The 12,466-nt window shown below is 49.2% G+C and overlaps 1 protein-coding gene across 1 annotated transcript in view; it reads right to left on the bottom strand.

Annotated features, from left to right (window-relative positions):
* agbl4 (AGBL carboxypeptidase 4) overlaps positions 1–12,466 on the bottom strand; it is a 1,138,261-nt gene that overhangs the window by 480,203 nt on the left and 645,592 nt on the right. Inside the window, exon 6 of the mRNA XM_078561909.1 lies at positions 6,726–6,765. Within this exon, the coding sequence (XP_078418035.1) occupies positions 6,726–6,765 (40 nt within the window). The remainder of the gene's footprint in view (positions 1–6,725; positions 6,766–12,466) is intronic.

Below are 12,466 nucleotides of genomic sequence, written 5' to 3'. Positions count from 1 at the left end.
AGCCTTGAATATACTTAATGACCCTGCCTCTACAGCCCTTTGTGGTAAAGAATTTCACAGATTCACTACCCTCTGAGAGAAGAAATTCCTCATCATCTCTGTCTTAAATGGGTGACCCATTACTCTGAGATTATGCCCTCTGGTCCGAGATACTCCCACAAGGGGAAACAACCTCTCAGCGTCTACCCTGTCAAACCCCCTAAGAATCTTATATGTTTCAATAATATCACCTCTCATTCTTCTAAACTCCAATGAGGCCCAACCTACTCAACCTCTCCTCATAAGAAAATCCCTCCATACCCGGGATCAACCTAGTGAACCTTCTCTGGACTGCCTCCAATAACAGTATATCTTTCCTTAGATAAAGGGACCAAAACTGTTCACAGTGTTCTAGGTGTGGTCTAACTTCTGACTCATATAGTTTTAGCAAGACTTCCCTATTTTTATACTTCATTCCATTTGAAATAAAGGCCAACATTCCATTTGCCTTCCAATTACCTGCTTAACTTGTATGCTAGCTTTTTGTGATTCATGCACGAAGACCCGCAAATCTTTCTGCAGTCTTTCTCCGTGTAAAATATATTCAGCTCATCTATTCTTCCTGTCAAAATGCATAACCTCACATTTTCCCACATTATATTCCATCTGCCAAGTTTTTGCCCACTCACTTAACCTATCTATCTCCCTTTGTAGACTCTTTGTGTCGTCCTCATCACTTGCTTTCCTACCTATTTTGATGTCATATGCAAACTTGGCAAACATTCACTTCCCTCATCCAAGTCATTAATATATATTGTAAATAATTGTGGCCCCTTCACTGATCCCTGTGGCACTCCACTAGTTACAGGTTGCCATCCTGAAAATTCCCCCCTTATCCCAACCCTCTGTCTTCTATTAGTTAGCCAATCCTCTATCCATGCTAATATACTACCCCCAACACTATGGGCTCTTATCTTACTAAGTAGCCTTATGTGTGATACCTAATAGAATGCCTTTGGAAATCCAAATATATTACATCTACTGGTTCCCTTTATCTATCCTGTTTGTTACTTCCTCAAGGAATTACAATAAATTTGTCAGGCATGGTTTCCCCTTCATGAAGCCATGCTGACCTTGCTTGATTATCTTCTGCATTATTAAATGCTCTGTTATCACATCCTTTATAACAGACTCTAACATCTTAGAGATATCCAGCAGCTGTGCTCCCTTTATGGTTAGCTTCATCTTCCATTTTCAAATTCCTCTATGTTAATGCTCAAATTGATCAACTTCATTGTGAATCCAATGACTCCTGCAATCTCACGTTAATGCACCCCAAATGTCAAAGGCTCCAACTGCGTCTTCTCAATAAACTCTTCCTGAGTTCCATCAGCTCAGACTCCATTTCCATGTTGTTACTCTAAGCAGTGTGATGGTGTCCCCTGTTTGGGCCCCTGAATCCAGCCATGGGCTCCTCCCACACAGCCTCAGACCCCTTCCCTTGCAAATTCTTTTTCAGCTTTGATTTTAAACCGTGTCATAATTTCAGGGTTTCCAGATGGTGCTGCTGCATTTTAACCTTGAAACCAGCTTCCACCCTCCTCCTGTCAGAGTTCGGGTCCTCCTGATCTTCCTGGAGCCTCACGATTTGCAGGCAGAACTCCCTCCAGTGATTCTTCAGCCTCCCCTAATAACCCTGGATCCCATTGTCATTGTTGTAGACACTCCTATACTACCCCCTGAAACCATCACCGTTGATGCCCCATGCCCCATATGGGCCTCACCCCTCCCCATCTTGAGGCTGTGTGCATGGTCACATAGAGATGATCGTGCCCCAGAAGAGTTTTGAGTACCCCCCACATTTATTACATTTTCCCCATTTACAGGCTGCAAATGCCTCCCTTGACCATGACCATTCCATCTGCCACCTAGTATCGAGCCAGACAACCCCATCACCACTGACTGTGTGACTATGACCACACCCTGCACACCAAGCTGTCCCTGATCCCTATTGAGCATAGAGGCTTTGCCCCTCCCTGTAGTGGGAACATAATGTGCGTGCCATGCATAGCCCTCTGTAGCATGGCCCTCAGAGCCCCAGGCCTGCCTTTAATCTTTCATCCTCACTATGAGGTCCACAGAGCCCCAGAACTGCCTTAAATATCTCACCCTGACTACGAGGTCCATAGAGCCCTAGGACTGCCTTTAATCTTTCACCCTCACTACGAGGTCCACAGAGCCCCAGAACTGCCTTTAATCTTTCACCCTCACTACGAGATCCACAGAGCCCTAGGACTGCCTTTAATCTTTCACCCTCACTACGAGATCCACAGAGCCCCAGAACTGCCTTTACTCTTTCACCCTCACTACGAGGTCCAAAGAGCCCCAGGACTGCCTTTAATCTTTCACCCTCACTACGAGGTCCACAGAGCCCCAGGACTGCCTTTAATCTTTCACCCTCCCTACGAGGTCGACAGAGCCCTAGGACTGCCTTTAATCTTTCACCCTCACTACGAGGTCCACAGAGCCCCAGGACTGCCTTTAATCTTTCACCCTCACTACGAGGTCCACAGAGCCCCAGGACTGCCTTTAATCTTTCACCCTCACTACGAGGTCCACAGAGCCCCAGGACTGCCTTTAATCTTTCACCCTCACTACGAGGTCTACTGAGCCCCAGGACTGCCTTTAATCTTTCACCCTCACTACGAGGTCCACAGAGCCCCAGGACTGCCTTTAATCTTTCACCCTCACTACGAGGTCTACAGAGCCCCAGGACTGCCTTTAATCTCTCACCCCAACCTGTTGGTCTCAATCCAGGGATTATGACGGTCTTTCACTCAGCTCTCTGGCTCCTCAATGAATGACCACAAGACTGTTTGCCTTCCGCTCCACAGCTCCATGAGTCTCTGTGCAACCCATCCCTCTTGTGCCACACTAACTCCCACCCCCACCCCCACTATTGACTCTAGCGTCTGTGTGCATCCCATTCCCTTCATGAAAATCGAATCCCATCCACCCCATGACAGCATTTGACTATTCCATGTTGGGCTCCAGCTTCCCCACCCCCAATCTTCCCTCTGCTGCCATCGTTCCCCCAACACCCAGCAAGCCCCCTTCACCCTCATGTCGCTGTCATCTACTGCCACCCCCAACTCTACCAAGCCCCCTTCACCCTCATACCTCTGTCAACTCCTCCCCATCTCGGTCGCCATGCTGGTCCCTGTTTTAGAGTGCAGCCCTGCCTGAGACTTGCAGCACACAATGCTGTCCTGCCACAGGTAGCGCAGCAACCATGGTGAGCAACCCTGCACAATACCCGAGGCAACTAAAATGAGCAGCCCTACTCAACACCAGAGGCAGGCACCATGAGCAGCCCAGCTCAACATCCGATGCAACTACGTTGAGCAGACCAGCTCAACACCCGAGGCAACCGTGGTGAGCAGCCCAGCACTACACCTGAGGCAACCAGCATGAACAGCCCTACCATGCACTCACATCAATGTGGGCTAACACCCGCATCACTGAGGAACTGGAGCAGCGCAGTTTCAGGTAGGCTTTCAATGTTGCGCTGACCTTGAAGTTACAAGTAAAGTGAGGGTGGACAGCTGCATGCTGTTTATATCTGGTCGCAATTTAAACTAGTCTAATTTCTCACTGGTGTGGCACATGGGGGAACATGATTCCGGCGAGTTGCATTTTTAATGAGTATTCATGACATGCTAACGCATGTAAATGGCGTTCCCAATATGGATCCGTGGGAAAGCCAACCCGCCATCATTCAGCCATAAAAGTGGTGAGGAGAAAATTCTGATTCATTCTTCTGCTGGAGGGAATCCAACTTTTGGCCTCCTAATTTTCCGATCCCAACTGGCATGAAACCCGCCACTGGTTGGACCAGAAAATTCCGACCATAGCCACTGCCACCATGAGTAGATAAAGACCTCTCTTCCATGCCTATAAAGGTAGTGAGTGAAGTGACTTTGCCAACAGCTACTTGGCTGGATTTTTGCCAGATCAAAAATAAAGGGTGGCTTTGTCCCAGATTTGCACAAAGTGCGGTAGCAGGTGGGAAAAAAGTTGTTTCATCCACTAGCCACAATGGCGGGATTTCACGCCATATTGTCCCATCCTCACCTCATTAATTATACAGCCACAGGAAACACGCCGTCTCGCTGGTGAGCGGCCTCCGATTTGCTCACTATGCCATTACCTTGCTGCTTCCTCATGCAGGGCGCCATATTTAAACTGCAGCTGTGCGCACACTTGTCAATGCTTGCAGCCCAGGAAGGCGCCGGTGAAGACATGGCTGCAAAAGCCAAAAAGAGTGCAGTCCCCCAATTCTGTGATGCATCCCTGGGATGCCTTCTGGACACCGTGGAGGCCCACTGCAATGTCCTCTACCCCTGCTCTGGCTGCAGGATGCCCATCAGTCTCACCACTCTGGCTTGGAAGGCGGTGGCAGAGGTGGTCAGTGCCAATGCTGCACACAAGTGGTCGGCCATTCAGTGCAGAAAATGGATGAATGATCTCATCCATGCTGCCAGGGTAAGGTAACCATCTTATCGAGCTCAACTCACACACTCACAAGGCCATTGCACATTCACTGGCATCTCACTCACTGCCAGCTCAAGGGACAGCACCACTCACTCTCTCACACACACCCTCACATCTCCATCTGGCTTCATCTCCTCTAGAGACTTCCTCCTCAGCCCTCACCATCTTGAGGTCACTTGCACAGATCAACATGTGCCCCCACACACACCCTGAATTACCCCTCTCCCCCAGTACAGCCCTTGCGCTGCAGCCTCTTCCCTTGCCTGAGGCCACTCCTCCCCTTTCCCCAAGCAAGCCCTAGCCCTGCAGCAGTTGAAAAGCCACCCCCTGCCTTAGGCTGGTCTGGTAGGTAGAGACCTGCCCGTGAACTCCTTAAAGTGATGTGGTGCTGCCTGCAAAGCCTGGTGCTGATGACCGCAAGTGCTGCCAAAAGCAAGGCAGGCAAACAAACCATGAAGTCCTGAGCGAAGTGCAGCTCACCAGGGTGAACCAGTGTGGGGGGATGATTCCGGTGAGCAAGCCTTATAATAAGATGCTAAAATATTGAAATGATGTTCCCGACGTGCGGGGCAGCAGGAAACACGGTCTGCCATTGATGGGTGGAGCGGACGATCACAAACTGGTTTCACGGCCGATTTTTGGCCTTCTCGCCATATTGTGCCCCCACCTGTAGCCATGGCACCTGACATCAACAGGGCCATAAAATCCCGGCCAAAGTTTAAAAAAGTTAAGCATGCTCACAACAACAATTTATGGTTATATAGCACCTTTAATGCAAAAAAGGACCAAAGTATTCTACAGATAAAAACAAAGTAATTGCTGCAAGGACATGTAAAACTCTTGAAAAATAATTTAACCATTTTTTTGTTTGACTCCAACAAGTTTCCCACCTATGGGAAAACTTCCCTGTTGGATAAGTGAGTGAAATTATTCCCTACCTGTACAAGATGTACAAGGAGAAAAGCTTTAACTAGTTATACTGATGCTAATTAGTTTTTTTTTAGTTTATGTTACCCTTTAGCTGTTAAATTTTCCCCCTACTGTAAACATTTTTGCATTGACATTTTACCCCAATTATACTATATGGGGGCACAATTATATAAAAGTTCAATCTGAACAAAAAAACATTTTTGGATTCAGAGCACAACGCAATATTATATAGCCTCGCTGTGCAAAATAACTTCCTCCGTAAAAAATGTGCTTTGTGATATTCACTGAAAATCTTGTCCTGTTGTACAGTTTAAAATTCCTGGAAAAGTAACTCATTAATATCTAAAATAAAGCAGGAAAAATATTTGCTACCTTGCCTATAGACGTTCACTAGCCTTATCAGTTCCATCAATTCCTGCACATTGAATAATCTGTATATAATCAGTGGTTTATTTTTAAGGATTTCACAGTGAGCTAGGAGCAAGAATTGTGGGCAGGAAACTGTAAACTTGCTGAAGGACCAGCAAATTGATTGTGAACATGCTGAGAGAATTTATTGTCCCACAGTAAATGAGCTGGGCCTTATTTTAAAAAATAGGCTGGCTAATCTGAATCCTAAATATTCAATGTGGGCATTCTACAAAATAACTCACATTCTGCCAAATTATGTCACTTCAGTTGTACATTCATCTCCAGTGTTTACATGTAATCTGGGCTATACACAAGAAAATTGATTTAACAAATGTAAAAGCAATTCACTGAATAGAAAATAGCAGCTAAAATTATTTAAATAGAGAAATTAGTATACCAAGGGTAGAGACAATAGTTTTAGATTTTCAATTTCAATTCATTCAGTAAGTATATTGACTTATCTGGTATTTGCTTAACTGAAAGTTATCATATGATTGGGAATGCCACTATTGTCATATTAATAAAGCATAGAGTTAAACATGGTGTTTATAACACATTGCTCATGGTGCTTCTACAGTGTGCAGTCTTCATAAAAAAAAACTCCTTCCCCGCCAGGGCATAACCTTCAGACAGAATAAAATCAGCTGGACAATGCTGAGACTAAAGGCCTAGATAGGCAGCTCTAAAGACATATTACTGCTCAGGGCTAAGCCACTTCCAATATAAATGTCACTTGCTGCTATGTAAAATTTGTTGGGGGAACAGTTTGTTTCATTTATTGTCAGAGAAAATCCCACATTTAGACAGCTTTTTTTATAAAGCAGGAGATATGAACCAGCATTTCTACTCACCAGGGTTTGTTATTGTCAAGAGGTCAAGGCGCCGTTGTTGCTAAAAGACAAACAAACACTTTGTTAGAACATATTTACCACACAGTGTGTGGTTTTGCTGGTCTCGAATCTTTAAAGCACTGTCTAAATTTCAATATATTGCCCATGTTTTATAAAGTAAAACGTAGGCTGGTTGACAGACACAAAGAGCGATATTTAATGCAGGCCCACAGTCCGGAGGGCCAGCAAGAGCCCCACATCACCTCCTTTGTGGAAGGATCCCTAATATTAAGTGCCCCCCAGGCCAGCGGCAGGCCTTCTCTGGGATCAAGGACGGGAAATCATGGTGCCAAGAGCTGCTGGCCAATGGGAGACTGGCAGCTGTCTATTGTAGGCAGTGCCAGTGGGAGTGGTGGCAACTGCCAGCAATGAACCCAGCAAAGGCCGAGGATCACTGAGGGACCCAGACCACAGATAATTGAAGGTGGGATGGGGTCGGGAAGTGGAGGTGGGGAGGAGGGAGATCAGCAGTTAGGGCAGAGGATTGGCTCTCAGCTGCCTCCCCCACTTCCCGATGCACGATCCCTCAATCAGGCAATGTGTGCCTTTGAATGAGGGGTCCCTCCTGGGAGCCTGCAAGCAATCCTGACAGCATTTGCTTTTCAGGAACCCATATGGCAAGTCCTCACCTGCTGCTGGCTGAATACCAGTGGTGGTGGGATGAGACCCTTAAATGGTACCCTCCTGCTTGATTAAATGCCCCCCACCACCCCCCTCCCACCCCCGGCCTCAAAATTGCCTCGAGGGAGGGCATTAAAATCCACCCAAAGTCACTGTGGTTTTACAAAAAACCCTGCTCAACGGAAGATCACACATGTTGGAATTAACCACTTAAAAGGAGGCCCAACACACTGGAGTAAAAAATGTGAGCTATTTAATGCAGCTCGTGATGACAGGAAACATGCCGGCCGGGACCACTTAATTGTGGGAAAAGCCCCATATCAGTCTCCAGGCAGCAGCGAACCCTCCCCAATTAAGTGGGAGGGCAGAAGGGGCTGACATAAGATTCTCAGCTGCCAGTGGCAGGGTGTCAATTAGGCTCATTAATAAGCCAATTGACCCCCTTTATCTCTGGGTACACCGCAATTTAGTGTTGGCTCTAGGATTAAATGCAGGCTGCACAGCTTTTCCACATCCTCAGCAGGTTGCCCAGCAAACCCTGCCGGGCACCCCATGCCTAATCAAGAGGCCCAGCATCAGGCAGGGGTGTGGTCATTGAAAGACACCTCCCTCCTCTTGCTTCTAACCCCCACTGCCTCCCTCTTACAAACCTACCCCGCGATCCCCATCCCACCATCACTCACCTTTGGCCTGGGATCCCACAATGACCTTGGGCCTCTGGTGGGTGCATTGCCACCAGCAACTGCTGCTCCCACTGGTGCTGCAAGCATGAGGAGCTGCCAATCTCTGATTGCCTGGCACCTCTCGGCTGACAGGACTTCTACCACTGGGGGCCTCAATCTGGGGAAAGCCTGACGGTGGTCACTTAAGTGCCTGAAAGGCACTTGATTCTGTCGGTTCTTCCTCAGTGGAATTGACAGGGATTCCCACTAGTTCTTCAACCGATGAGTGAGGCCGTGTCAGCCCACCAGAATCCCGGCGGGTGTTACAGCAGCCATTATAGCTAAAATGGTATACTTATCAAAAAATTATAACAGCTGTCTTAACAGGTGTAAATAACTAAACCCAGCATTTGTTCTGTTAAACTTATGAGGGTTCCACTTTAGTGGCATTAGAGTTCTACCTTGTACAATTTGATAAATCAGGATATCCAACTCGAATTTATGTATGTTCAATATTTCATCAGAAAGTTTTTTGTGGATAATGGTATCTGATTACTAAGATAAACTTCAAAAAGCACTGCCATGATAGTTATGCTAAAAGAATGGGGAGAAAATGTGACACGTGTTCAATAATGACCATGGGCTGGATTTTTCCCTTGTTGGGCGGGTGCAGCAGGTGGGCCCGGGAGCGGCCGCAAAACCAACTGCCACCCGCAATCAGACCCTGACCACAATTTCATGCTGGGCGGGCCAATTAAGGTCCGCCCAGTGTGAAACACGGCTTGTCACTGGCCAGGAAGGGCCGAGCAGGGGCGGGGGCCTGTTTGCCGCCAGGTCCAATGGCAACCTGAGACCATTATAAAGAAGGCTCAGGCAGCCTCAGAAAGGCTGCCAGGGAAGGACGTCTGGCTGCTGTTCTGAAGAACCACTTGAGTGCGGCAGCAAACGCCAGGCGGGAGGTCAAGTCAGGTGGGCACTCAGCCTCCCGCATTTCGGATGAGTGCCTCACAGTTCTGCTGGAGGAGGTGGCTACCAGGAGGGACACCCTTTTCCTCAGAGGTGGGAGGAGGAGGCCACCGCGCCTCACCAAGAGGGCATGGGAGGAGGTCACAGCCCGGGTGAGCAGCCATGACGTGGTAAGGTGAACATGGGTGCAGTGCTGGAAGGGCTTCAATCGCCTGCTGCGCTCAGGAAGGGTGAGTATCATGTTGGTATGGGTCAATGTGCAGAAGTTGCTGTCCCCCCATGACCTCAGGGGTGCCAGAGTCTGAGTGCCAACTATCAAATCACACCAGAGCTGGCCAAGAGGGTGAGCCTTGTCTGCTTGGAATGAGTGCCTTGTGTCTTGAGGGCCACGACTCGGATGTGCCTTGCGAGGTATTCCTCTGCTAGGGTTGGCCAGGCTGCAATGGCACTGCAGGTAGAGAATGGACTAATCAATGCTCCTCTGTCCTCTCAGGAGAAGACAAGCCATAACCAAGCCGATTTGAGCAAAATAACCTGGAGCTGGAGAGGTGGCACACTCCCCGTGCAACTGGGCGTGGAGAGGCGGGGGTGCCAGAGGAAGATAAGAGCACATTGCATTTCGGATTTTGCAACCATTCTAGTGCAGTCGCCTCGTGGATGTGAGCCTTGAACCTGGAGTCCCCATTGATCGTTGGAAGACGATGGCACTGTGATGCAGATCTCCATTGTCTCAACAGGGTGCCTGGCATGCACAGTGACAGTGTGATGACTTTAACTAATGACATGTCCTTCTTCTCCCTTTTAGGTTCGCCAGCAGGCGTCTCATGTGCAGACTCTGAATGGCCACCCCTGATGCCGGAGGACCACTGGGCGTTACTGTCACCTGCGTCAGGCCTGCTCTCTGAAGCAAGCACCAGCGCAGATACCAGCACCTTGGTGGGCATTAGGTTGGCAGCTAGTATCTCGGTGCACATTGTTGAGGTCACTTCACACTCGCTTGAAGTGCAGGTGGAGGCAGAGAGTGCCCAGGGCATCGGCAGTCGGAGGTCTGCAGGGGACCAGGACAATGCTCAGTCGAAGCCTGATGATGAGCCTCTGGAGTCGTCCATTAGGCGGTAGATACTGAATATCCAGCAAGATTTGCGGGAGGATCTGGTGGAGATCCATGATGGTCTGCAATCCATGGTCTTCGTGATGAAGGAATCCATGTGGAGCGTGAGCACCACATTGACCATCATGACCAAGCGCACTGCCTCCTCCATTGGAAGAGTGGCGACTCTCATGGAGAAGCAGCTCCAGGGACAGAATGAGGGGTTCATGGGATTGCGCTCGGACCTGCAAACCCTCACACAGGCACTGACCTCAGGTGGTCAATGTCAGTGTGGGAGATAGATGAGGTACCCAGTAACCCAGCTAGGTGCCCATCCATAAATGATGTGCAGGGAAGCCCACAGCGACCTCACATTGGCACGCGAGCTGCCTGTTGTCTCTGTGGGCTCCCAACAGGGCGCTCAGGATGACGGCAGCAGCTCATCTGCCTCTCTGCCAGTGACCGTGGTATCTGATGAAGCTGCGGGAGATGCCAGCCTTGGCACTGGCCGCTCCCTCCCAGGCGGGGCCAGCACAGGCTCCACTGGCCAAAGGACGATCACCAATTTCATCAAGGCCAACAAGACAGCAGAGTCAGCAGGCTGTCTCCAATGCTGGTGCCAGCGAGAGGGGAAGCTCCTAGACGTAGCACCTGCAAGCATAATTTAAAGGCACCATGAGCACAAGAGGGACAGGTCACGGGTGATTTTATGTACATTTATGTTTAATTAATGTATCCTGGTCTGGGAATTAAGACCAGAGTTTATGTAGATAGTCTGTAATTGTCAAAATGATATAAATTTTGTTTTAGTCGTCATGGCCTGAGTATGCTTCACCTTTTTATTTTATTGATGCAGGGTATGCCAGTAAGTAATGCTGGATGTACGTGGCTATGAACTTTATTGTACAGGTACTGAGTGTTCTTTGTGTTCAAATGAAAGAGTCCTTTCCGACATCCGGGATGGAGGAGGCAGCCCTGGCATGCCTTTGAAGCTGATCTTTGGAAGTCTAGCTGAAGGAGCGTTGGATCAAGATGTCCCTGGTGTCCCCGCCTCCCTGGAGGCTACTGAGATCTGGCTCCATGCCCTCAGCGTTCTCATCTTCGGACTCACCACTGGAGTCATCATCTGTGGCCTGTGCAGCTGCGTCAAAACTCCCTTCCTCCAGTGGGTCTCCCCCCTTGCCAGTGTCAGATTGTGGAGAGCACAGCATACAACCACGTTCAGTGACACCCGCTCTGGGGGGTACTGTAGTTCTCCCCCTGAATGGTCCAGGCATCAGAAGCACATCTTGAGAAGACCTACAGTCCTCTCTACCACTGCCCATGTGGATGCATGGCTCATATTGAAACGCTTCTTTGCCTCTGTTCTTGGGTGGCGGACAGGAGTCATGAGACACCTCTTTAATAGATAGCCCTTGTCACCCAGCAGCCATCCATCCAGTCGGGCTGGGGCACTGAAGAGCCTCAGCACCTGGGAGTGTCTCAGGATGTACGCGTCATGAGAGCTGCCATGGTACCTTGCACAGACTTGCAGAATCTGCATCCCGTAGTCACACACTATCTGTACGTTCATGGAGTGGAATCCCTTCCTGTTGATGAAGGCACCTGGCTGACCCGCTGGCACCTTGATGGCCACATGTGTGCAGTCGATGACACCCTGGACACAGGGGAACCCAGCAATCACTGCAAAGCCTCTGGCTCGCTCAGCCTGGCTGGTCTCATCCATACGGTAAAGAATAATTGTCGGTACCCGCCTGAACAGAGCTTCTGTCACCAGCTTGATGCAACTGTGGACAACTGATTGGGAGACTCTACACAGATCCCCTACTGAGCCCTGGAAAGAACCGGAGGCATAGAAGTTGAGGGCTGCTGTGATCTTCAGAGACATTGACATGGGGTATCCACCCACACAGTCAGAGCTGATCTCAGGCCCAATCATCTGGCAAATGGAGGAAATGCTCTCCCTTGAGAGGCGGAGCCTCCTTTGCCATTGCACCTCAGACATATTGAGGTAGCTGCGTCATCGCGTATAAACACTGGCAGCAGGATAGTGGCATCTTCTGCGGCTCCTACCGCCTTGGACTTCCTGCTGGCCCTGCGCCCCTTGTGCCTGCACCTCTCCTCCCACAGGTCCCTCCCCTGGAAGCTCCCCTGGTGGCCTCCTCTCCCTTCTGCCCCTCTCTTCCCCATCAAAGGAGGTGCCACCAGCAGAGACCACAATCCCCATTACCAGGGTAAAGGAAGGCTATCTGATACCTGAAAAGGCCCACATAGTCTGATTCCTCCAGGGGCCTGACAGACAATGAGTTCTGAAATGAGGCCTGGAAATGCTAAGAACGAAGCTCCGAACAGAGATGAAGCTG

This window comes from Cetorhinus maximus, chromosome 17, assembly GCF_964194155.1.
Source record: "Cetorhinus maximus chromosome 17, sCetMax3.hap1.1, whole genome shotgun sequence".
NCBI lineage: Eukaryota > Metazoa > Chordata > Chondrichthyes > Lamniformes > Cetorhinidae > Cetorhinus > Cetorhinus maximus.
This window is presented reverse-complemented; position numbering and strand designations above follow the sequence as displayed.